The 27,962-nt window shown below is 39.6% G+C and overlaps 2 protein-coding genes across 3 annotated transcripts in view; one reads left to right on the forward strand and one right to left on the reverse strand.

The window, feature by feature from the left end:
• Nucleotides 1-7,058: 7,058 nt before the first annotated feature.
• Nucleotides 7,059-10,209, reverse strand: zgc:172182 (coiled-coil domain-containing protein 89). The gene is made up of 7 exons (XM_061722912.1): nt 10,204-10,209; nt 9,070-9,542; nt 8,639-8,769; nt 8,427-8,563; nt 8,246-8,322; nt 7,232-7,331; nt 7,059-7,145 (listed from the first exon to the last, which is right to left on the reverse strand). The coding sequence occupies exons 1-7, from the start codon at nt 10,207-10,209 to the stop codon at nt 7,059-7,061; spliced, it is 1,011 nt and encodes a 336-aa protein (XP_061578896.1).
• A 727-nt stretch (nt 10,210-10,936) lies between these two features.
• The window catches only part of lrp2a (low density lipoprotein receptor-related protein 2a), a 54,800-nt gene continuing 37,774 nt past the window's right edge, over nt 10,937-27,962 (forward strand). Inside the window, exons 1-24 of one of the 2 annotated variants that reach the window (XM_061723549.1) lie at nt 10,937-11,063; nt 15,292-15,399; nt 17,092-17,209; nt 17,395-17,511; nt 17,940-18,050; nt 18,167-18,280; nt 18,377-18,493; nt 19,048-19,191; nt 19,293-19,412; nt 19,664-19,792; nt 20,219-20,388; nt 21,846-22,069; nt 22,532-22,738; nt 22,879-23,081; nt 23,588-23,728; nt 23,856-24,059; nt 24,606-24,798; nt 25,497-25,622; nt 25,836-25,966; nt 26,125-26,262; nt 26,351-26,632; nt 26,767-27,006; nt 27,254-27,373; nt 27,504-27,620. In XM_061723549.1, coding sequence (XP_061579533.1) covers nt 15,376-15,399; nt 17,092-17,209; nt 17,395-17,511; nt 17,940-18,050; nt 18,167-18,280; nt 18,377-18,493; nt 19,048-19,191; nt 19,293-19,412; nt 19,664-19,792; nt 20,219-20,388; nt 21,846-22,069; nt 22,532-22,738; nt 22,879-23,081; nt 23,588-23,728; nt 23,856-24,059; nt 24,606-24,798; nt 25,497-25,622; nt 25,836-25,966; nt 26,125-26,262; nt 26,351-26,632; nt 26,767-27,006; nt 27,254-27,373; nt 27,504-27,620 — 3,490 coding nt within the window. In that variant the 5' untranslated portion in view covers nt 10,937-11,063; nt 15,292-15,375. Of the gene's footprint in view, nt 11,064-15,291; nt 15,400-17,091; nt 17,210-17,394; nt 17,512-17,939; nt 18,051-18,166; nt 18,281-18,376; nt 18,494-19,047; nt 19,192-19,292; nt 19,413-19,663; nt 19,793-20,218; nt 20,389-21,845; nt 22,070-22,531; nt 22,739-22,878; nt 23,082-23,587; nt 23,729-23,855; nt 24,060-24,605; nt 24,799-25,496; nt 25,623-25,835; nt 25,967-26,124; nt 26,263-26,350; nt 26,633-26,766; nt 27,007-27,253; nt 27,374-27,503; nt 27,621-27,962 lie in introns of those variants that run through there. The other variant, XM_061723550.1, reaches the window with a different exon arrangement.

Genomic DNA, 27,962 nt, shown 5'->3' on the forward strand with positions numbered 1-27,962 from the left:
TAACACATTTTAAACACCACAAAATTACAGTTATCTTATAATTAGATGTTAGTGTATATGTTGCCCTTTTAGTTACAGTTCTTAATGAGCAGCCAGGTGATTCTTCCTTTTTTCTTCAACTCGTGCAACAGTTAAACGGAGAGAGAGTCACTACCAGTTGGACAAATGCACAAAAATGAAAAAAATCCACAGGTGGAGGGTTTTTGAAGTTCAGAGGCTGTAACAGCAAAACCTGGCCATGTTCGTTTTTCCAGGACTTTGGAATGACCGTAAGATTCGTGCCTGAGGAAAAAAGGGGGGAAAAGGTCCAAGAGTTATTCATTTTTTTACTTTAATTCTTAAATACCGAGCTTCGACAGGTGAAGTGATGAAAATGGGTTCTGTCTTTGTTTTTCTGAAAACATTTAACAACTTTTGGTGATTACAGTTTACTAAAATGCGACATCAAATAGAACAATAAAAAAACAAAAAAAGTTAGAGAAAGTCAAAGGCTGTTTAATATCACAGAAATATCACATACAGATTAGATCAATGCTCTTCCTCTCTTATAATTGTGGCACAACTTGCAAGATGTTTTTGTGAACAGACGACAAGTGCATGCACTTTTCCTTTCACTTGCATCTCTGTATTGTATTTTTAAGTTACACTTGAATTTAAAAGAATATATTGAATATATGCTTTTAACCCTTGCAAGGCACCAAAGCTCAAGTCAACATGACCCAAGCCAGAGGGAAGTCCCTCAGCTTCTCAGAGGGCTTGCCCATCCCTTTAGCGCCTTGCAAGGGTTAAGAATATAAATTACTGGAAGCTGCAGGCGGCACTTCACCTTCCACACCCTGAAAAAATGAGCATTTGACCACTGAGTAGCCGCAGTGACCTTTCAGCGGTCTGCTCCCGGTGTGGTTTAAAGATGGGACCGGTCCTGTGGGGACTGGCAGAGAATTCATGGAGCTTTCTGCCTGCTCTGCTTGAGGTGAGGAGGCTTTGTATTGCAGAGCTCCAGGCGAGAAGTAATTAGAGGAGACTTTCTGACACAAAGGAATGTTGCACTTAATAATAGTTTGGAAATATCTACCCTGCATCTTTGCTCCGGCTACAACCGTCCAAAATATACGGATAGTCAAAGTTGTGAAAATGATTATAAAGCTCTGCTGTCTCTCGTGTATGTTCATCATATACTGGGTCATTTTACTTTTCCTTGTCAATCTTATGTGGTCTTTTTTAGTCATTATAGAAACAGCAAGCTGTTTGTAAAATCCAGTTTATAAAAGATAAGGGGACGAGCCCTAAATAAATCAACTGAAAGAAACTTTCAAATACACAAATAAGTAAAGAATTACATTAACTTTAGTAAATGTTTGCAATACAAGCAAATTGTTGGTGGCCAAAAAGTTACCATATAGCAGGCCTACAGTAAATAAACAGGATACGGCCTGTTAACCAGGTATTTTGTTTGGATATTGATGCAAAATAATGAGAAATTGCACTTTCACTGCACTTTCACTTCCAACTAAAAAACTGTTTCATTCATTTTGAGACCAGCCTTATGAACCTGAAGGTTTTCAAAATGCAAAGACAAAGATAACTACAACATAAACAAATGTTATAACTTGAATACAATACAAACAAACAAAAAGGTTTGGAATATTTTAATTAAAAAAGAAAGAAAGAAAGAAAGAAAGAAAGAAAGAAAGAAAGAAAGAAAGAAAGAAAGAAAGAAAGAAAGAAACAAACAAACAAACAAACAAACAAACAAACAAAGAAAGAAAAAAGAAAAAAGAAAAAGAAAGAAAGAAACTACAGCTTAAATAGATCAATCTGAACATTCCTGATACTTTGTGGAAGAACCTTCTGTATGAATAAGTCACTTACTTCATGCATCTAGACCATGGCATTTTACCTCATTCTTCTTTGGAAAAAATGTCAAGTTCCTTCAAATTGCAGAGGATCTCCCATGTACACCTCTTTTTAGGTAATTTCAGTCAGACAACTCACACAGGAAGTTTGAAACACTTTAATTATAAGACATATTTGGCGTATAGGGTCTATTCAAGCATAGTTTATCAGGCTTACACATAAATACAGGGGTGTAGGACTAACCCCCCCACCTTGAATTGGAGCTGGCAGGTGGAGGTGGGATTGACAGTAAGCTCAGTAGGTGAGACATCCAAAGGCATCTCAGAACATACTTATTGTTACTTAAGTAGGTCGAAGAACAAATTGAGTAATTGGAATGAACCATTCAGAGGGGTGAATAAGCAGGGACACGCGCTGCAGAGATTGCTTGCCTGAAATAACTCCTGGGGTCGTATCATTCTGTATGTTTTCGAATGGGATTGAGGTCTGGGCTCTGACTGGGTCATTATATGACTTGGATTTATCCTTCCTGTAGCTCCTTCGGCATTGCTGATGGTCTCCTGGAAGCCTGTCCGATAGATTTTCTCCCCGACCATTCATCAACTTTGCAGGATCATTCACTGTCAATCTATAGGTAGATAGAAAAGTGCATTACAAATGCATGTTTATGGAGCGATGCAGCTCAAGTGGCAGCCCGTTGCACAACTGTTGCAACCTTTGTATTGTCTTCAGATTTTCAGTTGAGTTTTTCTCTGTCGAAACTGTGACTTTTAACACTTTTTCTATGCGGTTTTGGATGCTATTCCATGTCATGGATTTCTGCTTCTGATCACAAGAATAAGACCACAGATGCAGATGAGCTGCATAGCTGGAGACAAGTAGAGAGAACAAGCAGGAAGAGGTTTTAACCATCTTTTTTCCTCTGTTGTCAAGGGGCATGTAAGATCTCTGAGAAGTCAAACGGATTAACTTGCACTATTGATAAGGAAACAACAGGAATATTGCAGATTCTAGTGAACCTTTGGATGGATCTGGGACCATCAGGGCAAAAGGACAGACCAGAAGTGGGAGCGTGCAGTACTTTGCCAACATTAGCTGCCTTTGTAAAGCTGGAGACGTTACTGTGCAGGAACACCTCTGCATCCCAGATGTTGAACTGTTGGCTGTGAGTTTCCATCCATGCTGTCTGCTGAGAGCGCTCACTTGTGATACCTGCCAATATTACGTGTGATGCCATCAACACTGTTGTTGCCAGGCAACAAACAAAACACTCCAAGGCATTTGGGATGATACATATATCTGGAGATTTGAATCAGGTCTGTCATGTCTTCTACAATTAATGCTTTAACTTTTTCAAATTCAGTTTCATTTTATTTGTCCCCCAGAAGGGCCCAATTAGATTTGGAGTAGGATAAAAACACATCAAATATATTTACACATAAAAGACATCTAATACATAAAAGAGATGGGCGTATAAAACACAAAAACACATGATTGTACTCCGAATACTAAAATTAACACAATTGGTTCGCCTTGGAGTAAGATGCAAAATCTTAACGATAAAAGGTAAAAAAGCAATAAATAACATTGAAAAGCAACAATAATTAGATATATCAGATAAAGTGCTTAAATTCCTGAGTTGTAATTTGTGGCCACAGAGCAACTCCACCGGTCGAGGGCTTGCTCACCTCCACCAGTCTACATTTGAAATGGTGATGGCTGTAGGGATAAAGGAGTATTTGAATCTATTGCTCCGTACCACTGGAAACCTGAGCCTGGAGCCAGAAGGCAAGGATTGATTGGTTAAATAGGGGTTAGGCAACATCTGACAGGATGCTATGAAGCTTCCTCCCAGCCTAAGTCAGGCAACACTTTGCTGGTTGTTTTAGTGTAGGCCTTCACTATTTTGAAATCCAAACCTATTACCAACCTACACTCCAACAGTTTTCAGATTTATTTGCTTGTATTGTTGTGTTTAATTTTTACTTTCTTATCCAATTCAACTAAAATACTTTATTAATCCCCAAAGTTAAATTAACTATGATACTAGTCATTATTTAAGTCTTTTCAGAGAGTCATTTTGCTGTGGGCAGGAAGGATCTCCTGTAGCTGTTTGGGTTGCAGTGGATCTGAAGAAATGCTCGAGGAGGATGCTCAGGGTTGACCACAATCTTCATTGTATGAAATATCCTCCTTTCCACAATCAGCTCCAGAACAGAGCCAGCCTTCTTCTAAGTTTGTTCAGTTTCTTTAAGACACTGGCTCTGGTGCTGCTCCATCAACAGATGACTGCAGAGGTGATTGCCCTCTCTACAACATAAGATGTACATCTTGCTGTAAACACTGCTCTGTCCTTTCTAATGAAATAATTTACACTGTAACAACACAATTTCCCATTGGGGATTAATAATGTCTCAACTGAATTCAATTCAGTTAAATTCAGTCATCAAGGATCATCTTGTGGGATTTAAACTCCCACTTTGCACGGTAGTTTAACAACCGATTCCTCTTATCCCGCGCCCCACTTAACAAAATAAAATAAGGAAGCAGTTCGATTTAGCTTTGTTTTTGGAAACAGGTATATTGACTGCTAAAAAAGGCCAAAATTTAGACTCGCTCGAGAATCTTCTGCAAACCACGAGGAACATCAAGTTCAGCCCCAACAATGTTGGGGTCCATGATGCGGGAAGTAAAATCCAGAGTCCACAGCTAGATATTTACCAAATTCAGCAATAGCACAGAGAAGCACATTGGGTACATCCAAATGGACAAAAGTTGTGGCTGGAGCAGGATCGGTCAGATCATCAGCAGTTACATGATAGCCTGAAACAATATTTTAGGTATCAAAATTTAAAATCTGACATAAAGACCCCCCAAAACCTAGAAACGACCAAGTTGAGGTGAGCTGAAGGCTGCAAAGAAATGTGCACTCTCCACAACAAACCTACACAAGGTATATTTATATTTATATAGGCTATGTAGTTTTACATATCGCATGTCAGGACCATAGACTGTAACAGGACGCTGACTTCTCAGACTTCACCAACATCATCATGAGTTGCTTGTAGAAACTCGACGACTGATATTTGCTGCCCTCGTGTGGTAGATCACGGTATTAAAAAAAAAACATAACATGCGCATGCTCAGACAGTTAGAGGTTACTGTATGTGTATCATTGATCGACAATAACTCAAGGTGTATAAGATTGATATATACATAAATATGCGATTAAATGCCACTTAAGTTTCTGTTTCTGCAGGTTATATAATGTGTTTATTATAGCACATTTTTGACACTTAAAACTTCTTAACTTATGTTAATTTTGTTCGGTAGTAACAAGAAGCACAACCGCTTCTAGAGGAGCGGAGGAAAACCTGCCAAGGGACTTAGCATGCACCTCAACCTGAGGTTGTGAGTATTTGCATGTGGAATGTCACAAACAAATGAGAGCATCATATGGCTTGTCATTTTAAATCCTTTATCTTATTGGTACCCAGGAAGGTGTATGATGGTGTTTCTAGTCAAAGACCCCAATATGATTTACTTTTTGTAAAAGGTTTTGAGAACCACCGGCTACCTCACTTGCTCTGTCACTCATACACTTGAATTAATAAACATGTGGGGATATTGAAGCTACACCCAGGGGTACACAATATTTCCAATTGAATTTTGAATTTGAAATTGAATTTTTTTGTTGAGGGCCACAAAACATATTTTTTCCTTACAAGGGGTCAAGCCTATACAATTTCTTAAAAGTATGCTGTTGTGTTTTTCTTATGGTGAACCTAAAAATGTATTCAGGTTCACAGAATTGAAAAGTGAACATTGAATTGTTAAAAAAGTAACTTATCAATTTCTTTATTACAATTTATAGCTTTTGACAAAACAACAGGGAGCCACTGGAGAGAGAGGTGCAGGCGGCAGGCCACTGACCACTTTTATGCAATTGCCTACTTGCCCTAACGCTATAGAGGCGTAAGAAGAGTAATGCCTTGGGGAGAGAAAAGAGGGCCAAGAAAAAGAGTTAGGGTTACAAGCACATACATGGATTGATGATGTAATTTGCCCATTGCCCTTGTTTTTCCACTTTAATTTGCATGCACAAATTAATTATGGTTAAATTTGACAGGATTGCACCTATTCACGTCGAGGCCCCTGAGTTTACCGACGTGAGTGTGGAGCAAGAGATCATGGTGACTGGCATTAGAGAGGTCGATTTTGCTGGCGCCCTACACCAAGGTGGAAAGATCGGTGTGTACATTTCTTCACGTCCTAAACGATTATTATATGTACACACCATCGTAACTTACTATTAAACATGTTTTGGTGGTGATGGCAAGACTATATTGATTATGGAGCTGATCAACAACGTGGCCAAGGCTCGTGGTGGTTACTGTTAGAAATTACTTATAGCCTACCATGAGATGATCTAGTTCAGGGTTTGTTTCATTTGAGTGACTTGCGTCATCCCCGTCCTCAGGTACTGCAGGTGTACGGCCAGATCAACGAGCCTCCGTGCAGAGTTGCTCTTACTGGTCCGACTGTAGCTAAATACTTCTGTGATCGGGAGGGACAGATGTGTTTGTCTTTCTCGACAACATCTTCAGGTTTATTCGGGATCTGTGGTTTGCACTGCCATTAGACTTTTAAATATTTTTGAATGGAATCAGCCTGCATTTGGCTTTTCAAGTCTTAAATTTGAATAAAAATAGATAAATACAAATCAGTTAAAAAATGTTGAACTTCTTTTGTTTGACGGAGTATGTAATGTTTTAGATCTCTGCCCTGCTGGGTCGCTCCCCTTCTGCTGACATAATGCAGGAGAGAATCATCACCACAAAGAAGGGCTCAATCACCTCAGTACAAGTGAGAAGAAATAATAACCTAGTTGCATATCAACACAGCCTATTGTCTGGAATATTGATACTTAAATGATTGTTACAGGCCATCGAAGTACCTGCTGACGATCTGACTGATCCAGCTACGGCCGCAACCTTTGCTCACTTGCACACAACCACTGTGCTGTCCCTTGCTGTTGATGAGCATCTATCCAGATGTGGACCCTCTGGATCCCAACATTGTCATGATTTATTTCAGTGTTTGTATCCCACTCAGCAAATAAACATTCCTGCTGAAAGATATTCGCTTTTATTATAGATTGGTAAGAAAAAGTTGCTGTGCCACCTACAGACTGTTAAGATTTACATTTTTAGGTCGCAAAGTCTCTTAGTCAGCTCTCTTTCCTGTTTAAGGAGATTGCCACTGTGTTCCTTAAAGGCATCACAATCCTGTAAAATAAAAAAACAACACATTTAACATGTTCTCATTTTTAAATTCTTGACTATAGATGATTTAATACTGCAGATATAATGACCTCAACAAATTTGTGAAGCTTTTTCGTAGATTCGGCGAGAGCAGACTCAAGGGACTTGACTCTTAGATCTGCATTTACAGCTTCTGCTTCCAGTTCAAACCTGAAGAAAATAGAGGACAAATATAACTTTGAGTACATTAGTGGGGGAAGTATTATAGCCCGGTTTCAGGAAGCAACACATACCGAGTGTCAATAACATGATTTCTACTGTAGCCATAACTTTATAACTGAAAATTTCACACAAAAATAACCACCTTCATGTTTTATGGATGATGTATGAGTATGGCGCCCTTTTTTTTTTTTTGCTGATATTAGATTTGACCTCTCCAAAGAATTACAAAAAAAAGAATTCCCTTTGAAAGCCACAGTATGAATGGCTCACCTGAAGTCTTCTCTTTATGGTAGACTTGGACAGTGACTTTACCTACCTCCTGCAGGGGTTCCACACTTACCTGAATCTAATTAAGATTTTATTTGCATGTAAAATGTTCATCTTATCCACAATTATTTTTGAGGATGAACCAAACTCCTAATTTGACCACTTTTAGTATTCTCACCTTCTCTCTGATGTATTTGTTCTACTTTTGCAGCCTTTGGAGTGAATTCCCTGAATCAGGTAGTTTAAAATAACAATCGCCAAATGCCAATTCAATGTTAAAAATCAGCACCAGCCCTTTTACTTACTTTACTGAAGAAAAACGAAAGATGAATCAGTCATCTAGTTTCCCTTTTTTTAATCTTCAAAAAAGAGGGTTCTGCATAATTCCTAAACCCTTCATCCAATTTGATTTGAGGAATCCCCTTACATAAAGGCGGAAAATCTGAACTCTATCAGACAAACTATAGTTTTCTAAATTGAAAAAAACAACTGTATCAAATCTCAATGCTTAACCAAAATGTGGCCACTATATATTGATCTTCTGGTTGTGTAATAAAAATGCACGGCCTTGCAGTAAATTTATTTCCAGTATTACCTGATGGAATCCAAACAGGAGACACATCACTTAACAATACCTGTCCTGTGCCTCAATCCGTGTTTTTTTCTCATCTCTCCACCTTGTTTCCAACTGCTGGATTTGTTTTTGTTTCTCCTGTATGAAATACAAATGTGCACGTAATTAAAAAGAGACACCAGTTGTTTCCTTTTATTAAACGTGAGATGTTCGTGCGGACAAAATAATTATGCTTCATTCACCTGTATTACTTTGCCTCTTTCCATTGTCAAATTCAGTAATTTGTCATTCTCCTTGGTGAGGTTTGTTATGCTTTCCTTAAAGTTGAGTTCCTTCAAAGCAAGCTGTTCTTGTGCTTCTTCTAGTTTAAGCTTCAAATCTGAAAGTGAAAAGGAGGTCCAAAGATTACAGCTTTATCTGAAGCAACATGACACGACTGCTCACGTAAACATACCTTTACTCATTTCCACGGCATCTGCGTGCTGCTGGCGAGCATCATGATACTGAGTGAGAAGCGATGCCTCCTTGACTTTGTGCTGAGCTGCTTGTTCTTGGAGTTTGGACTCAGATTCAGATAATTTCTCCCTTTAGTATTAACATAATGTAGATTAGCAGTAGGAAGAATTATATAAAACAGATGTGAAAAATCTTAAAGTGCTTAAACTTACTTATTTTTTCAATAGATAGGGTTTAAAAAAAAGAAAAAAATTATTACAAATTCCCAACGCCCCCAAACATTTTAGCAATTTTTCTATCTCAGCATCCACAGAAGTAATAACATAACACATATACATCAAAAGGTATGAATTGACATTTTAGAATCATGAACATTTTTGACACATGACTGATGAATAACTATTTGATAAATAATTTTGAGAAACGTACCTGTGTTCATTTTCATTGTTTGTAAGTTTCTCTCTCAGCATCTTGATCTCTTCTTTGAGATTTTGGATTAAAAGTTCCCCGCGATGCAACTTTTGTGAAAAAAGTGAATTGTTCTCAGACTGTAGCCGATTGTTTTCTTGCCTTAACTTGACATTCTGTTCTTTGTGCTCTTCCATGAAAGAAATGATTGATTGATTGTTTGAGGCTAAAGTTGTAAATCTTTCTTCTAATAATGCTGATCTGCTTCTTTCGTGGTCCAGCTCTGTGTTGCAGAGGGCTACTTTGTCCTCAAGCTCAGTGTTGATTTTTTGCAGGGCTTGATATCGTACGATCAGCTCATCTGCTCTCAGCTTCAGGATGTGGATCAACTGTGTATCTTCATCCATCCTGGACTGCGGCATCATCTTGTCTAATAAGTCCTCATCAAGAAAGCTTTGGGGATCCTCTGGTGATTTCTGAATACTGTCAATATGCTGCAATGAAAAGAAGCACTGTCTTAAATAGTGTTATTCATAGTTTACCTTTCAACCCAACTGCTGGAGACATTTACCCATCCTGATTGTGGTGCTGTCACAGATACTTTCCTACAGAAAGGCCTGCAGTACCTTTTTCTTTTCTTTTTCAAGGTTGGCATTTCATAATTAAACAGATTTAACACCGTTTTTAATGTGAATGCACGTGTATCTATACATAAGAAAGCCTCCAAAAGCGTTCAAAAATGCTTTAGCATTAGTATTGATGCAAGAAATAATCTCGTTATTTTATCTTCACTTTGCCTTAAACAATTATTTAGCAGGTTTTAACAGACATATACCTACTCGTCGATAATTAGCATTCAAGAGTACAATTTATTCAATATTTGATATTAAACATTGGTATAAATCTTTTGAAACATGTTTTAAACTGACATGCAATTCTAGGCTGTTGACGGTTGTAAACTTATTTTCGTGCCAATATAATTTAGCTTTTTTAAATTAACTCAACAAAATAAACATTTTTAATGCTGCTCTGTGTTATCAATGAAAGTTAAGCATTTGATATTAATGAGAAATTAAAATATTTGCCCGGTTAGTTGAAGAATAACTAGATGGTTTCGACTACCTTTTTTTTTTTAATTTCTTATTTTTTACATACCTCCATGACGTTGACCTCCACATTCATTAAATCTTCTGCCTTTTCCTATGGAGTCATCATTTTTTTTACTATCTGCGAGGCAAAATAACTATTATTTATTTGCAAAGCTGGTATCTGCGTTTACAAAGTTATTAAGCGTTTGTTGTTTGGTTGCTATAACGACCATCACAGCTGAATTGATGCCGTGCAGGCAGGTGCGATGTTGTTTCTGTTCTGCCACTAGGGGGGGCTGATAAGCTTTTATTTATCTATTTATTTATTTGAAAAGATTAGCATGACTAATGGTAATTGCGAGTCCCCTGTCGCTAATTTAAATGTTATATATGAATTATTAAATAACATTTTAATGGTGACTTTTATATAACTTAACCCTGTTATGATTCTGAGCCCTGCCTGGGCCGTCTGTACTCTCATTTTATCTATGTATCTTTTTTTTTTTTTTTTTAATCATTTATTTATATGCCTATTTATTCCCCCCCAGACATTCCTGGTCTCCCAAGCACCGGCTCTGTTGGTTCCAACGCGTGCAGCCCGCTGAGAGTGTAAAATCACTGGCACTCGGGACAAGTCGGACCTGCATGGTATTATGCAGATTCCAGGGCCAGAGGGATTTATCCAGCGGGCCGAGGCTGGTGATGGTTGGGGGGGTGGTGGGGGGTTGTAGTCCTGGCCTTTGTGCACGCCCCTTTTCATCAACCAGCAGGCCTAGAAAGACAGAGGAAAGCAACAGCATCCCAGGCTCAGTCCCTACAGCTCCTCCATCTGCACAGCGGAGCTGGACGGACCAGCCAGAATGTGGAGGGCATTGCTACTTCAACTCTTTTTCCTTTTTATATGCTGTAGACGGTGCCACTCTGAGGGTGAGTACAGTGATTATGGCTCTCTCTTTTTTCTCTTTTAATTCAAAAGTTTTTTGTTTTTTTAATCTGTACAGCTGAATGATTTAATGAGTAACTGCAGAGTTACAAGTGATTCAGCCACTTGTTGCTCATCATTACCAAACAGAAGTATTTCAGTGGAATTACTGATCAGTTAGGCCATAGATAACTAAAGTATGTTTTCACTGAGTAATAAAAGGATAAATCAACAGAATATGGGAAAAACCTAACCTAACCTAACCTAAACTGCTTGGTTGTTTAAAAAGCCACTGCTTTAAAAGGCAAAACACAATAACATCTGCTGTGTTTTGAAGCAGCCACAAAGTTAAGTAAATTTGGCTGCACGACTAAATGTTTTACCTCATAGTGTTACTTTAAAGGTTGAGCACAAAGCCGTCCTCGGGCAGATTGGAAGTTCTCTTGAGGAACTTTTGCCTGAGCTTTACTGTTGCTAGGTAACAGAAAAGAGCATGTGACTTACAGACAATCTGCAAGGACTGAGAGCTGCTGGTACAAATCTCGCTCAGTGGACCAGATTTTACACACGGAAAACTGCTGGCTCAAGCTTGATCCTGGCTCTAGAAAGAGCTTCCTTTTTTAAAGTTAAAAATAATGAAAATAAACAAATGAGAGAGACAGAAATCTCAGACGCTGCTTTTTTTTTATATATGGCAGTGTCATGCTTGTCTGTTGTGTTTGCCCTGCTAGATCCTGCTTCTCAAATTGTAATCTGCTTTCTTTTTGCTCAACCCTTAGTATGTAAGCTCCTTAGTGTGAATCAAGCTACTAATTACACTGCAGCTGCCGCAGAAAGGAATCATTTCTACTGAAGGAGCATTTCAAGAGTTTAGGGGGAAAATGTCTCAATAGCAGGGTCACTTAAACATTTTTTCTTGTTAGGCATTCTTACTTGTTATGAAATATCCAACACATTTCCTCACTGGCTTAGAGATATACAGATATCTGAGATATCTGTTATCTGACAGAGATATACAAGGAAAATAAAAACAGAAAATGTGGACAGCCAATGTTGAAAAGGCAATATAACTGTGTTGGAGTTGGTACTGCTGCATTCTGAGGAATTCTCTTTGCTTTGAATGTGGGGAGCTGCAGATATTGTGGATGAAATTTTGCCGATGACAGCTGAAGTGCACAAAGTGATGACTTGACTAAAAGCCCGCTGTCATCACACTTGGTCAGCACGTTCACATTGATCATTAATGTAATATTCATTATGATTAACAGACTGTAGTGTAGCCTGCTTGGCTGGCATGCACTTCTCTTTAACCCGGGTTTTGAATCCAATGTAAAACCTGCACACGATCTTGACCGTTCTTCCGGTAGGCCATCTGTTGATATGTTGATCAGATTTTTACATGTCACTTTAAAGTATGAAACTGGTTGAACTTCACGCTGTTCTGCTACGAGGGGGCAGGGTGACTTTCTCTAATCTGGTTGATCCTCCTTAAAAATCCTTTAGTTTGATAATAGTTTCTTCCATGACCTTCTGGAGCACATTATCCAGGCCTCGCTGACCGCTTACACTGACATCAATGGCTAATGTGACAGTCCGGAGAGATTTCATGGGGTTGGTTCATTAACTATCCTCTGATAGTTTTGCTGTTTTACACATTTTTAGTTCGTAAATGAAGATGGACTCTTCATTAATGATTAGCACGTGAGACCTTAATAATAAACAAACTGCATGGTAAGGACTTTTATGGTGTTATGAAGTTTTTAAATAAAAGAGTTCTGTCCACTTATATAGAACTAAAAAAAAAGATAAATAAAATTGAATTTTGGTAATATGTAGAGACTGATCTGTGTATTTGATAAAAAAAAAAACTATATTTAGCCTGTGACAACCGTAAGAATGTCTTCCTTTGTGTTCAAATGTTTTGAGACTGGCACGTGCAAATAAAACCTTGCGCATGCCAGCGTCTTTCCAGCGAAGGAACCTAAATCCTTGTGCAAGAGTAACAGTGCGTTATAAACTAGAATACACTCCAGTCAAATCGAAATCAAATCCTTTTGTAACTCCTCCGGTCTACTTTTGAGACACCGAGGGTGGAGTTTAGCTTCTGGTGAGCTGTGACTCACTGTACAAAGGAAAGACAAATTAAGTTGTCTCTCTTATTGAATTGCGACAGCTTAATTTATGATTCTTTTAAATAATTCTTTTGTTTTGACAATCTCCAAAGTTTTTGAGTATTCTTCAATTCATTCCAGACCGAGGCATTATTCTCCAATCTATTTATGCCTCCCTTTTGCTCCCATGTCACTGCCAAAGCCCCTCAGTTTTTAGCTGCTTTTGATTGTAGCGGTGAGAGCCAAAGTCACTTGTTTGGCAATTGACTGCATTCTGCTGCATTGATTTCCATATGAAATAGGCAGGAGCACTTCGCTCTGACAGCATGGAGGGACCCTGCGTCTCACTCTGCCAGCAGCCGTTTTCTCAACCTTTTCTCCACACGCATTCATCGAGTGCAGAGGGCTGCGCCAAAACAAGACAGGATTGATTAACGCTTGAAGACATCTGTTATGCGCCCTCCATGACAAGAAAGAGTTGTTTTCATAGCTGCAGACAGGTGTTTTTCTTGATGGCTCGGCTCTGCGTTCTTTGACTTGTGCAGGAAGTAAAGCTTACTGTACTGTCCACCTCTAAAATGACTTTTATTTCTTCTTTTTTTTTTCATTTAGGGCTGCACTTCCAGTTATGAGTTTGCTACCTCTTTTGTACCATTGTGATTTCACAGTAGGGTTTAAGGCGTTAGTGGTGCCTCATTCTAATGAAAATCTCTCTTCTGCTCTTCTTTGTCGGGCTATAGCAGGGCGTCCTTATCGTTATCAACAGATAGAGCCGTGCACTCTCCTGCTGGGGGTTTTATGTTGCTAATTAAGGGAAAGGAAAACATTAAATTACACAAAAGACTTAAACACTAGTAGAAAAACACTGATCACCAGGCGAAGACTAAACATCTTCTGATTGCAGGTTTACAACATTCAGCTTTGCTTTCAACCTTAACCAACACCGATTCACGCTGTCACATTGGGGACTTTGTTAGGCTGAAGGCGGAAACTTTAGGATAAAGAACAAAAACAACATGCTTTTCAGACTGTAAGTAGAGCTCTTACGTGCTGTAGGATAGTGCTGCTGAAAGCTTCAGCGTCAGTGTTCTGTATCTTGTCACCTTTCCCAGAAGTAATGCTAGCAGGAAACACTGGCTGTATTTGAAGGCCTGTAGCAGATTGGTTTCTCTTTGGCACACGTGGTTTTAAGTTGCCACCCTCAATGACCTAGGCTGCATGTGTCCTATTTACCTGGAGGATTCAGATAATTCTACATCTATTTTAAAATAACTGTACACAAGACTTTTAGTGCCGCAGCATGAGTCAACATTTGTGAAAGTAGTCTATCTTTAAAACACTACATAACATAAGTACATCTTACTGCTAATATATTTTTACAACCTATATTATGAAGGGTCAAGGGCAAAAGTTGTTGTTCTACCTAAATGGGTGCCATAGGTAAGCATATTACCAGTGCATTTGAGAAGAGATAACAAATCTCAATATTTTGCAAGTGCTTGAAGATATTTGAGCGAGGAGGAAGAATCTTTCAAAATGCTGCAGGACAGAGACAGACCACCAACCCCAAGAATGCACCACCAATCACCACCTCACAGCTCTTCTTGTGGAGAGTTTGCATGTTTGTGGTACCACCCAGTACCACTATTTATTCCAATTACATTTCAGACGAGACAAGAACAGCACGCACCATAAATCAGGCTGTCAAAGAAACCGTCAGAATTGCACATTCCTGTTTGATTGGGCCTGATGGAGTGCTTTTACCCCTGAACTATGCTGCCTGAATCAATCTCTCCTGGAAGACGTCAGGGAAGGTAGAGTGGTGGTACCTTATCTCTAAAGATGCCACTTTGTGCGAACATCAAAAGCAGGCTCGTGAAGAGTGCAGTGAAGGTTGTGTAACGTCCTGGGGGGATTGGGGGGGCGGATTGGCTGGCACGCTTGTCTCCAAGGCTTGTCCATGCGGTTAACCGCACGCTTCATCAGAGGAAGGCTCTCCTGCCCAACTTTTCCATATGCCTCATTACATATGTTTAACTGTACCACATTTTGTTTGAATAAGATAAATAATGGAAGGCTTGTAATCAAGTAGTTAATTTCATACAACTTTAACTATGTGCAGGTTGTGAGTTGGGGCAGTTCCGCTGTGGGACCGGACGATGCATACCTGGTGACTGGCACTGTGATGGGACGTCCGACTGTGTAGATGACTCCGATGAGCACGACTGCCGTGAGTTACCCATTATGTTGCATGTACTCGTATGTAGGGCTGGGCGATATATCGAGATTTTGATATATATCGATATATTTTCAAACACGATATGGTACGAGACAATATCGTTTATATCGAGAGAAAAAAAAATTATGATTTTGATATAGCTTATTTTTTGACAAATTGACTTGAATGTTTTATTTGAGATTTGCACAAAAGTTTTGTTATTTGCACAACTGTCAACCTCAGTGGAAAAGTCTGCCTGTTACTGTCTACATTGTATTAATTGCACAGTGTATTTTAATTTAATTGTTATGCAGGAAAGGGATATTTGTTTTATTTTATTCAAGAAGCATTTTTATTCTATATATGCAGGCAGTTTATTTTTATTTAATTTGTTTTATACATTTTGATATTGTGCAGACCTCTGTTAATAAAGGTACCTGTGTGACATTTGGCACGAGGCATTGTATTAAAACTGACTGTTTTTTTAAAGGTTTGCCTCAGAAAAAATGAAGCTAACAGAGATGCTATGCTATAATGCTTTGGGGGAAACCTCAATTATGTCACAGAAAAAATATCGATATATATCGAGTATCGCCATTCAGCTAGAAAATATCGAGATATGACTTTTGGTCCATATCGCCCAGCCCTACTCGTATGTGAGTACGATACATCAGGTCAAAGAAAATGGAAAAAAACCGTACACCTATGCCATTTTAAAAGGTTTTTTGTATCAGGATGGGGAAAAAAAATCAATGGGGCTAAATACAACTTCAGATGAACATCATCAAGTCACGTATTACATGGTGTAGCTAAGTATTTAATGAATACTACTGTATGTACACCCAATGATTCAGTAGCTCGTGCTGTCATCTTCAGCAGCAATAACCTGAAATAGTAACTCCAGTTTCTCACATTGCTGAGGAGGAGCTTCTTCCTGCTGTTTCCTGTATTACACTGTACAGTGTTCATTCAGTTTTTTGAGGCTTGCAGGCATTCATTTATACAAAGCTCTGTTGTGGTCCTACCAAAACACTTCGGTCAAGTGGAGGTCCTTCCAGTCTTTGAATTGGTCGTCGCATCACCATCAATTTCTTTTATTTTTCAGCCATTCTCTTTTGTATCTGCCTGAATATTTGCCATAATACAGTTTCACTCCAGATTTACAGTAGCTGTTGGACGGATAGAGCCTCATATTTAACACAAGTATACTTTGATATAATCAGTGACTACAAATGTGCCCAAGTCTATGTTTAGTTTACAGAAGTCTTGTGATTTTTCATTTATGTAATGTGCTCTTCATCTGAGGGTGATTTTTTCCCCATTTCCTGATGTGTAAAACTTAAGAATTGAGGGAAGATATACTTTCTTTTTTTAAGTGGTCATAAGACGGAAAAAATATTCAGCATGATGCTCGATAGGTGTAAGCTATTTCACACTATATAACAATTATTTTGTGCGAAATAAACATTTAGGTTATCGCATTTTAATCCCTGCTAAGAGTAAGTGCTATGAGCAAAATGTGCTCTTAAGTATGAATTGTATTTTTGTATTTTTAAACATACATAAATATTATCTCTGCTTCATTTTCAAAGAAAGTGAAAAAAAGCACAAATTATTAATAACGGTTGCAGAATGCGATCCTTAATTTATCCAGGTGGAGTTAGTATGAATAATGACATGCCTGTGTCTATTCTGACAGCTCAGGTAACATGCGATGAGAGTCATTTCCAGTGCCTGAGTGATGGTGAGTGTATCCCAGATGTGTGGGTGTGCGACGACGAGGAAGACTGCGAAGATGGTTCAGATGAACGGCAACACTGTCGTAAGTATATATAACTTTTTAGCTTAACTCATGAATGCCTCATGAAAATTAGAGCATATTTATGCAATTATAACAAAAACATGATTACTAAGTCACAGTATTTAAGTTTGAATGAGATAAAACTAAGACCTGCATAAGAGAAGCTGGTTAAAATAGCTTTAAATCCCTCTTCTTTTTGATCCTAGCTGGCAGGACATGCACCAGCGGCCAGTTCAGCTGCAGTAACGGGGCGTGCATCCCAGGAGAATACCGATGTGACCACCTGGCAGACTGCTCAGATGGATCTGATGAGAGAAATTGTCGTAAGTCTTCTTCAGGATGTTTTCCTCTTTTTTTTTCTTTTTTTTTTTCTTCTTTATCTTAGGCTCCTGTGGCATTTTAATCAATTTGTTAAGATTAAGAGGCTCGCTGACTGACAGAACGGGCCACAATATGCTTCTTGTTGTTAGAGGTTGATTGCAGATTCTTTGGTGGATTAGTCAAGCTGAGGTTCAGCTACTATTCCATTCTTGTGCCGACATGGTAGACTCACGGCACTGCACACTGTGGTAATCTCAGCATTGCATGAAGAATGCTGTGGCAACTGCTGCTGCTGTGGTGCTGCTTTTAAATTTTAGTCTGTTATTCTTGGCATTCACAGGACTTTTCACGTGTTGAAAGCCGAAAAGAGCACAGTTGTCAGGCTGATTTGAATGGACAACATTGGACTGAGGATGTTTTAATCTTACAGATTACCCCGAGTGTACAGAGCTGAGGTGTTCCAACGGAGCCTGCTACAACCGGACGCAGCAGTGCGATCACATACTTGATTGTCGCGACGGCTCTGATGAGGCAAACTGCAGTAAGCAGCCAGTCAATTTTAATAAGAGACTATTCACACTTGTTCAGTGCAACCGAAAGCATGACATCATCCCTGAATAAATCCCTTTCGGTCCCTTTCTGCTCTTTTTTCTTTAGCACAGCACTGCAATTCGGGTCTGTTTCAGTGTCATAATGGACTGTGTGTTCCTCAACGCTACATCTGTGACCACGATGATGACTGTGGAGACAGAAGTGATGAAATAAATTGCAGTATGTAGCCCATGTTGCTCCACTTCATCAGTCTAATGACCTTTATTTGCCCGGATGGAAAAACCAAATAACTCTAATTCTTGCTTTGACTTGCAGCATATCCCACATGCAGAGGGAACTACTTTTCTTGTCCTAGCGGTCGTTGTATCCACCAAGTGTGGCTTTGCGATGGAGAGGATGACTGTGAGGATAACGCAGATGAAAAGGGCTGTGGTAAGGATACAGTAGTTGAAATGTTATCCTTTTGGGAATAAAAGCCTTTGAAGATTTAACCGGCTAAATGTCCTTAAATGGATAAAAACTGGAGCTGTGGAAACCTGATTCATTTTTGGTCTCCATGGTTGGTTTGGTCTAGCAAAACACTATGCCTGCACTCCTTTAAGTGTGTTATTCAAATGCCCCTTTGTGGTACAAGATTGTGCAGCCCCCCCAAAGGGCTTTAGAATTCCTCCACATGGCTGTGAAGAGCGTGTGTGTTTTTTAAAGGATGGGCTGCAGAATCCCTCTGAGCCCCCTCCGCCGCTCCACTCCCCTGCATCACTTTAAAGTGACATTGTTCTATTCGCAATTTTCTTAAGATTGGGGTTCCTTTGGGAACAAATCCGCCTTGTCTTATCACACCCTTCACACACTGGCTGTGTTTGATACCCAATAGTAGAAAAAAACAAAAAAAAACATTTAAAACTAGCCTAGCATTTTCTAATAGTTGTATTCCCTTTTTCTATTTTTGAGCCTGAAAAGATGATTAGTTTTGATCTTGTTTGCAGATAACGTACCACGGGAGTGCTACCCAGGCGAATGGCCCTGTCCTTCCTCTGGTCTGTGCATCCCCATGGATAAGCTGTGTGATGGGAATACTGACTGTCCCGAGGGAGAGGATGAAACTAACACCACAGCCGGGCGCAACTGCAGTAAGTTGTGCTTTATCAAGTTCTTATATCTCACGTAATCCCACAGAAAACTGCGCCACTACGGAGTTACTCATCACAAATATGTTTTTTCCATTGGTCAGGTATCTGGAAATGTGCATCTCTGAGCTGTGAGCATCACTGTCACGCTTCCCCAGACGGAGGAACTTGTTCCTGTCCTTCTGGATACGTTGTCAACAACAACGACAGTTGCTCATGTACAGGTATTGTGTTTCGTTAATGTTTTACTCTTGCTCACTTGATTAAAAAAGAAAAAAAGAAAAAGCTACAGTGGTGATTTAGTAAGTCCCATCTGTTCTATATCTCCGGTTTCCTACATAATCTTGGAACATTAGAGCTATTTGTTGGGTGCACGAGCTATACTAGAACAAAAGACTGCCGTTTTGCTCTTGTAACCACAAACTGCAACCAGATTCTGACACTTTTGTGTGACTTTGATTCCCTCATTCTGAAGATTTTGATGACTGCTCCATGTGGGGAGTGTGCGACCAGCTGTGTGAGGACCGCATAGGCTCGCATCGCTGCAGCTGTATGGACGGCTACATTCTGGAGCAGCACAGATACTGTAGAGCTGACGCCTCGAGTGAGTGCGACTTCCACAGTGTGTCCTTGTATGCAACGTGTTTAGATTGTGAGCGTGTGAGGTATCTGTTAAGTGACATGCATTAGCACAGACCCCTCTCCTTTTTGGCAACCACTGTATAGGGTGTCTGCACTTCTTTCTGGTGCATTGTTGCATGCTAAATGTTGTTTTTTAGTTAGTCTCTTGCCTTTGTTGCACCTAGAAAGAGTGTTGACTGAGGGGCTGACCTTTCTGCTTTTAGCTTTAGTGAGGAAAGTGTGTAGTGATAGCGACTTTAAAGTGTCCACCTTCATTAGTCTGAGTCAGGCACCTGATTTATGGGGTGCATTCTGTAAATTTCCACTGAACTTTTAGTAAGATGGTGCATAATCAAGGATCTTTTTATGCTGTGCTTTCTAAGCTTTCCTTTGTCATTTCTCTTTGTAGCTGGAGTTCCTTCCTTGATATTTTCCAATGGAAGAGACCTGCTAATAGGCGACATCCATGGCAACAGTCTACGTACTTTAGTGAATTCACAGAACAGAGGGATTGCAGTGGGGGTAGACTTCCACTATAATTTCAGTATGATCTTCTGGACTGATACCATACAAAATAAGGTATTTTTCAATTTATTTATTTCCATTTTTGCCATTTTATTACATTTTTCTTAATACTATGTCAGTCATAGGGCACTAGACTGGTGCTGGCCAAGATGAAATTCTTTTAGTTATCCTTTGAAATATCAGCAATGTTGATACTATAATAATGGGATAGTTTTTGGCCCCTTCGTGGCTGGCTCATAATGAAGGGAAATAGATATGTAATAGACACCAAAAGGCTTAATCTTGAAACCTGTCTGATAGGCAGGTATGATGTTCACATACCTGGGTGCAATTTTTGTAACTTGATCTTGTCTGAACTAATCATGGTGCATTTATCTGCCGTGGCGCTGTCCATTTATATGCATACTTTAAAAAAAAATTCTTGTTCAGCCAATGTCCGGTGCTGCTCATTGGTTTAATTTCCAGCCACTTAGCTGATAGGCTAGAACATGCTTCTCACTGGGTATCAGTGCCCATTAGCCACCTCCATGGCAGTATGTCAGATTAAAAGTAAGGAGAGCACAAACAGGGCATGTGAATGCAACCGCAAAGGTTAAACTTCCAGGCTATTTCATGTCTTCAGTTTCTCTTTAAACAGGTCAGCTGAAAATCCTGCTTTTTAGATGTCTGGATCTGGTTTCAAAAGAAGCCGAGTTACTAAAAGCAGTTCTCCTCTCGCAGCCAGCTGCAATGGTGCCCAGACGTCCAGTCTTAGTAACCGGTCGCATCATAGTAGGTAGTATGGTGTCAGATTTGAATGGCTCAAATTAAATTAACATGCTTTGAAAATATTATATGTAGGGCTGTGTGATTAATCGATTTTAAATCTAAATCGGATTTATTAATCACAATCGATTTAAAAAAAAAGGAAATCGGAAAATCGATTTTTCCTTTTTTGCAGCTGGCTGCATTACAGACAGAGCTCTTCTAGTCATCTTTGTTTGGTCAAGAAAATTGTTAATGTTGTCACTTTACTAAACTCAAGGAAGATTTACAGGATCTTTCAGTTGCACTTCATTCCCAATAGGGAAATTTGTTTGCTTTTTTTCTTTGAAAAAAAAAAGATAAAATATTTGAAACAATTTATTCCATTGTCTTTTGTAGTTTTACCAAAAAAATCGAAATCGAAATCGAAAATCGGGTTTTCAGAGAAAAAAATCGGGATTTTATTTTTGTCCAAAATCGCCCAGCCATATGGCAGGAAATATAAGCATGCAACCAGCAAGCATGGTTTCTTTATATTTTATTTCTTCTTTATTTTTATTGTTCTGAATTTTTTGAGAAGTTTCTTGTGCAAATAAACAGAGAATTTTCAACTTTTGTCACGAGTCAACACATGGAAATATATATATGTATATACACTCACACATACACAACTGTGAGCATCACCTCCACCAGTTTCCTATATATCTACTTATAAGTGACCACCTGAGCACTAACATCCTGACAATAATGGCATCTTTTGTGTACAGGTGTTTTCCGTGCATATGGATGGCTCCAACGTGCAGGTGGTTTTAAATGTATCGGTTGACTACCCTGAGAATCTGGCAGTGGACTGGGTGAACAATAAACTGTATGTAGTGGAAGCAAGCGTCAACAGGATTGATATGGTGGACTTTGATGGAAGCAACCGGGTCACGCTCATCACTGAAAACCTGGGTAATCCTAGAGGACTGGCGGTGGACCCTACTGTCGGGTAAGCACATGTCCCACTCTGCATCCTTTCATCCGTCCGCTCAGTCCCGGTCCCCACCTTCAGTGTGTGTTGTGCTTCACTGACATGGAATAATGTGGGGGGGGGGTGTTTGAGATTAACAGATTGCCTTAGGTAGATTAGTGAGGAGCAATGTAAGTGATGACCCTCATTGTAATCCAATAGTTCAAGAGAGTCGGACAGCCAGGTGGCTATGCAGAAATTGCTAATCTTAGATTAATGTATAGCTCTCATGGTGGGATGTTCAGTCATCCATATGGAGACGTAGTGTAGAGACACAGCTGCAGATTCTATACTTAATTAAAAAGAAAAGACCTTGAACTCTTTCTCTTAGGATCAGTAGTTGTAATCATGTAGCTGTGTGGTCACTTGAGCAGTCTTCATGTCAGGATCCTCCTTTGGCAAAAGCTAGCAGCTTAATATCTTTATTTTTTCTTTACACAGGTATATGTTTTTCTCAGATTGGGAGGCGGCAAATGGACAACCGGGCCTCGAGCGAGCCTTCATGGATGGTACTAACCGCTATGGGATTATTAGGACTAAACTAGGCTGGCCTGCTGGTATTACACTGGACATAGAAGCCAAGCGCATCTACTGGGTTGACAGTCGCTTTGACTACATTGAAACTGCAACATATGATGGTCTGCATAGGTATGTATTTTCTGTTTTGGTCTATCATATGAGCTTATTAAAAAAAAGAAAAAGGATAAATTTCCAATAATTCTGCGGCATTTGCAAATATTAAGACTATTTTAAAAAAATCGAATTTTCCCAACATTTGTTTTTAACAGAAAAACTGTTGTCCACGGAGGCGCTGTGATCCCACACCCGTTTGGTATCAGTCTGTTTGAGCACAGCGTCTATTTCACGGACTGGACCAAGATGGCCGTGATGAAAGCTAATAAGTTCACTGACAGTAGTGCTCAAGAAGTCTACAGAACATCTCAGACTCCACATGGTGTGGCAGTGATACACCGGCTGAAACAGCCGACAGGTAAGATCATCGGAGTCGAATTTTCAGAGATGCACCTGAATCTGCTCGGACTTCTGCATTTTAACTGGACTTTTTTCAAAACTGTAAATATTTTAAAGATCAGAATTCATTTCATATGTATTATCTTCTTAATACATCTCTTTAAAAACTCACTATATTCCAACCTCAATAAACCATGTAGTTGCCTCTAGTGGTATTGCCTTCTCACTTTATTTGTATTATTTATTTAATATACAATGTATCTATTTCTTCATATACTGTATCATAATGATGATGATAATGACTATTATTAATCTTGTCTTGGGGACTGGTGTGTTGGCGGGTTTGTGTGTGAGAGCCTTATGTATGTATTATGTATGTTGTACTGTATGTAACTGTTTTGTATTGTGTTTTTTTTTGTATTGTATGTTTTTTGTTGGACCCCCTCAAAAATGAGATGATTCATCTCAAGGGGCTATCCATTAATACATTTACATCTTAATTGGGTGGCTTATTTGTGTCTCCAGTGGCAAATCCGTGCAGCGCAGACAGAGGTGGATGTGAGCAAATCTGCGTTCTGAGTCACAGGAGTGATAATGGAGGACTTGGTTACCGCTGCAAATGTCGCATGGGCTACGATCTCCATGCTGATGGCAAACGATGTTTAGGTAAGAGAAAATGTTACTGTTTAATCATAGTGGTTCGTTTCCAGCATCAGCACGTTATCTGAACCTTACCATCATATTTTCAAATGGGTGTTTGGATTCATGCCATCCTCTGACTTCTGTCCTGCAGCTGTGAGGCAGTTTCTGCTGTTTTCCAGCCAGCTGGCCATCAGAGGAATCCCTTTTAACCTCTCCTCTCAGGAGGACGTCATACTACCCGTCACCGGAGCACCCTCGTACTTCGTTGGAGTGGATTTCAGCGCAGAAGATGATGCGATTTTCTTCTCAGATACAGCCAAAGATATTATCTACAAGCAAAAGGTGGATGGGACAGGTGAGTACCTTGTGCTGCTTGAGCTGGATGGAGTGAAACGTTTTAATTACTGTAACAAATTCCCAGCATGGCAGCTGTACAGTAACACAGGGAAACACATCTAGTAGAGTCTCTAAGTTTTCTCTTTGCTTCCATCTTTTGATGATATCGTTCTAAGCATATACTGTAATTCACTCAGAATTACGGGGAGTTAAGGGAGTGTCTGATAGGGCCGGCTGGTACTATGGGGGACGGAGTAGACAGTAATATGGAAAGTACCAAAATGAAAAGCAATTATTTATAGTGGTTTAGCAAGCATTTCAGTTGTTTCATTTCTAAAAGATGACCCTAGCCGTGGAAGTAGCATTGTGAGATAATCCAGAAGTAGTCGCACCACACAAGAATAGAAACACGGCTGCTCTGATCAGTGATGTTGTTTTTGGAGTTGCTCTAGTTTTTTCTGTCCGATCCACCGGAGGAAAATGCAAGCTGACAGCTTATTTGCTTAAATATGCTCCTATTTCATCTGTTTGTTAAATGGTGTCCCGACTTCTTTGATGTGCACAGGAAGGGAGGTACTGGCAGCCAACAGAGTGGATGGAGTGGAAGACCTGGCTTACGACTGGATTTCAAAAAACCTATACTGGACTGACCCTCGATACCGGAGCATATCCGTCATGAAGATTTCTGATAAGTCTAGGAGAGCCATTATACATAACCTCAACAACCCAAGAGCTATTGTTGTGCATCCTCTAATAGGGTATGTCAGTGTTAACACTTGAGAAACATCAACATTTTTGCAACTGTTACTCCTTGAAGCAAGAAAAAAAATCAATTGTGCTTACCACAAACTGTTCAAGGAGTTTGTAATGCATTTAAAAAGTAAAACAGAAGTTACACTAAACTTTTGTTGGTTGGAAGAAAATCAGTATGACTCAAATTTGCCTAATGATATTATTAAGAAGGGTAATATTCCTGCTCACAGCCCCATGTGGCTGCCTGATATATAGTATATGAGCTTTTGAGCTTTCAACCAGTTTACAAACCATATTTAACATATTTAATCATCCTAAAAGTATAAAGAACTATTAATCATACAGCAAATGTTTTACTTTATAGACCATGCAACTTTTATCAATAGAAGAGTTTCTCCAACTATCCAAAAATAATCCACCACCTGATAAAAAGGAACTATTATTCAGAACAAGCTGTTATTTCCAATAGTCTCAAAGTCATAAGGCCTCTGTTTCCAACCGTTGAGATTAGCTCAATGTGAAGGGCAGTATTGTAGTTAACACTAAGAAGTTGGCTTAAATAGGAAAAGCTCTACATTGCAGAAATATTCAAAGTAAACTCTACATAAAAACTTCACACAGAATGCTGTTTAGCGGCACTTAAGCTGGAACATTTCTGAATTAAATATGAGATTGAGTCTCTTTGTTAATTTTGCCTCAACAGGTATATTTTTTGGACTGACTGGTACAGACCGGCGAAGATCATGAGGGCTTGGGGGGACGGGTCACATGCCGTGTCTATTGTAAACACGACTCTCGGCTGGCCGAATGGCCTAGCCATCGACTGGAGGTGAGCCAAATTACTTACATCTAAGAGCCAAACAGAACAGTCCTCCAGTTGTCTTTTACTCTCGCTTCAATTTTCTAAGGATTCAAGCACATTTTTCCTCATAAATGACTGTATTTATTATAGTAATGAGTTTTTTTCATCTTCCCTGCTGTGATACTTATGTCTCTGTGTTTATTTTAACCCTCGTGTCCTCCTGCTCTGAACTCCACCCAGCTCCATGCGTCTGTATTGGGTGGATGCTTTCTTTGACAAAATTGAGCACAGCAACTTTCATGGGCAAAACAGGCTCTCTTTGGACCGGATAACCCAAATCTCTCACCCATTTGGTCTCACCATCTTTGAAGGTAAGACCTGGCTTTTACTATAACCTTCTCAAACATTCAGTTTATATGATATTGGCTGTGGTCTGTTCTGGTTCTGTTTCAATTACTATCATGTCAGTTACTGCTGACAGGAAGTGATGAAAGATAAAGTGAGACACGTTGTGCTCTGTTATGTGAAGGGTATGCATATTTTACTGACTGGCGCCTGGGCGGCATTGTGCGCGTGCGTAAGACGGACGGTGGGGAGATGGTCATTATTAGAAGAGGAATCAGCCACATCATGCATGTCAAGTCTTTCAACTCCAACTCTCAGATTGGTCAGTATTCTTTCACCATTCGTGCAAAGCTGCAGCTCGCACTTGTCAGACACATTCCCGTTAATTACCCTTCCCTTCCCTTTCTCAGGTTCCAACTTCTGCAACAGGCAGGCCAATCCGAACGGCGACTGCAGCCACTTCTGCTTCCCGGCCCCGGACTCGCAGAGGGTGTGTGGCTGCCCGTACGGCATGAAGCTGTCTCCTAACCAGCAAACGTGTGTCGACGACCCTTCCAGTGAGCCCCCCACGCTGCAATGTGGAGCCAATTCCTTCTCCTGTGGCAACGGCAAATGTATCCCAAGCAGCTACAGATGCGATGGTGTTGACGACTGCCATGACAACAGCGACGAAGTCAGCTGTGGAATTAACAGTAATTCATTTTACTTGATTTAGTTTTTATTCAGCTGATTGGTCTGACCTGACCTAATCAGAGTAAAAACTTTTGCAATCTGTCCAAGTAATGCTGATGTTTTATAATAAATTCTTCTCTTCTTTTCTTCATAGACAACACTTGCTCGCCCTCTGCCTTCACCTGTGCCAATCAGCGCTGCGTGCCTGCAGGGTGGCGCTGCGATGGCCACAATGACTGCTTTGATAACAGTGATGAGATCAACTGCCCGACAAAAATCCCTGGAACGTGCCCCACCAATCAGTTCACTTGTGCCAACCACCGATGCATCCCGCATACCTGGCGTTGTGACACTGATAACGACTGTGGGGACAGTTCAGATGAAGCCAACTGCCGTAAGTATTTACAGAAAGCTGAAAAAAGATCTGATAATTGTTTCGTTAATTCTGAATGCAGAACATGCAACAAGTATCTTATATTCTTTAAAGTAGCGGTACTAGTAAATACATTGGCAAAAAAACAACATTTATCAATAACATTTTTTGAGAAAGATACGTCTTTTTGGTTTAAAGAAAAATAAAAACATGACAAGTTAATTATGTTTGATCAAACTGATTTGTGTACAACGATTTGTGTTGACAGACCTGGGAGGAACATGCCATCCAGGACAGTTTCAGTGTCCCGACCACCGCTGTATAGACCCCAGCTACGTTTGTGACGGGGACAGGGACTGTGTGGATGGAGCAGATGAGCAGGGATGCAGTAAGTGGCTTTCCATATTAGACATACATGCAAGGAATTTGCTGATGTAATATTGTACTTACTTCTGATGCATCCACTTTACATGAAGTTAGGGTGACCATACGCTGCTGTTTTTATGTTTTTTTTTTAGCCTACAACTGCACTGTGACTGAATTCAAGTGTGTCAGTGGTCACCAGTGTATCAACTCCTTCTACCGATGTGATGGGGTCTTTGATTGTAGTGATCGATCAGATGAGCAACACTGTCGTAAGTATTATAGAAGCTGTCTGTGTAGGGCTGGGCGATATGGACCAAAAGTCATATCTCGATATTTTCTAGCTGAATGGCGATACTCGATATATATCGATATTTTTTCTGTGCCTTAATTGGGGTTTCCCCCAAAGCATTATAGCATAGCATCTCTGTTAGCTTCAGAGATGTTTTAATACAAAGCCTCGTGCCAAATGTCACACAGGTTCCTTTATTAACAGAGTTCTGCACAATATCAAAATGTATAAAACAAATGAAATAAAAATAAACTGCCTGCATATATAGAATAAAAATGCTTCTTGAATAAAATAAAACAAATATCCCTTTCCTGCATAACAA

The sequence above is a fragment of the Cololabis saira genome, chromosome 6 (assembly GCF_033807715.1).
Source record: "Cololabis saira isolate AMF1-May2022 chromosome 6, fColSai1.1, whole genome shotgun sequence".
NCBI classification, from domain to species: domain Eukaryota; kingdom Metazoa; phylum Chordata; class Actinopteri; order Beloniformes; family Belonidae; genus Cololabis; species Cololabis saira.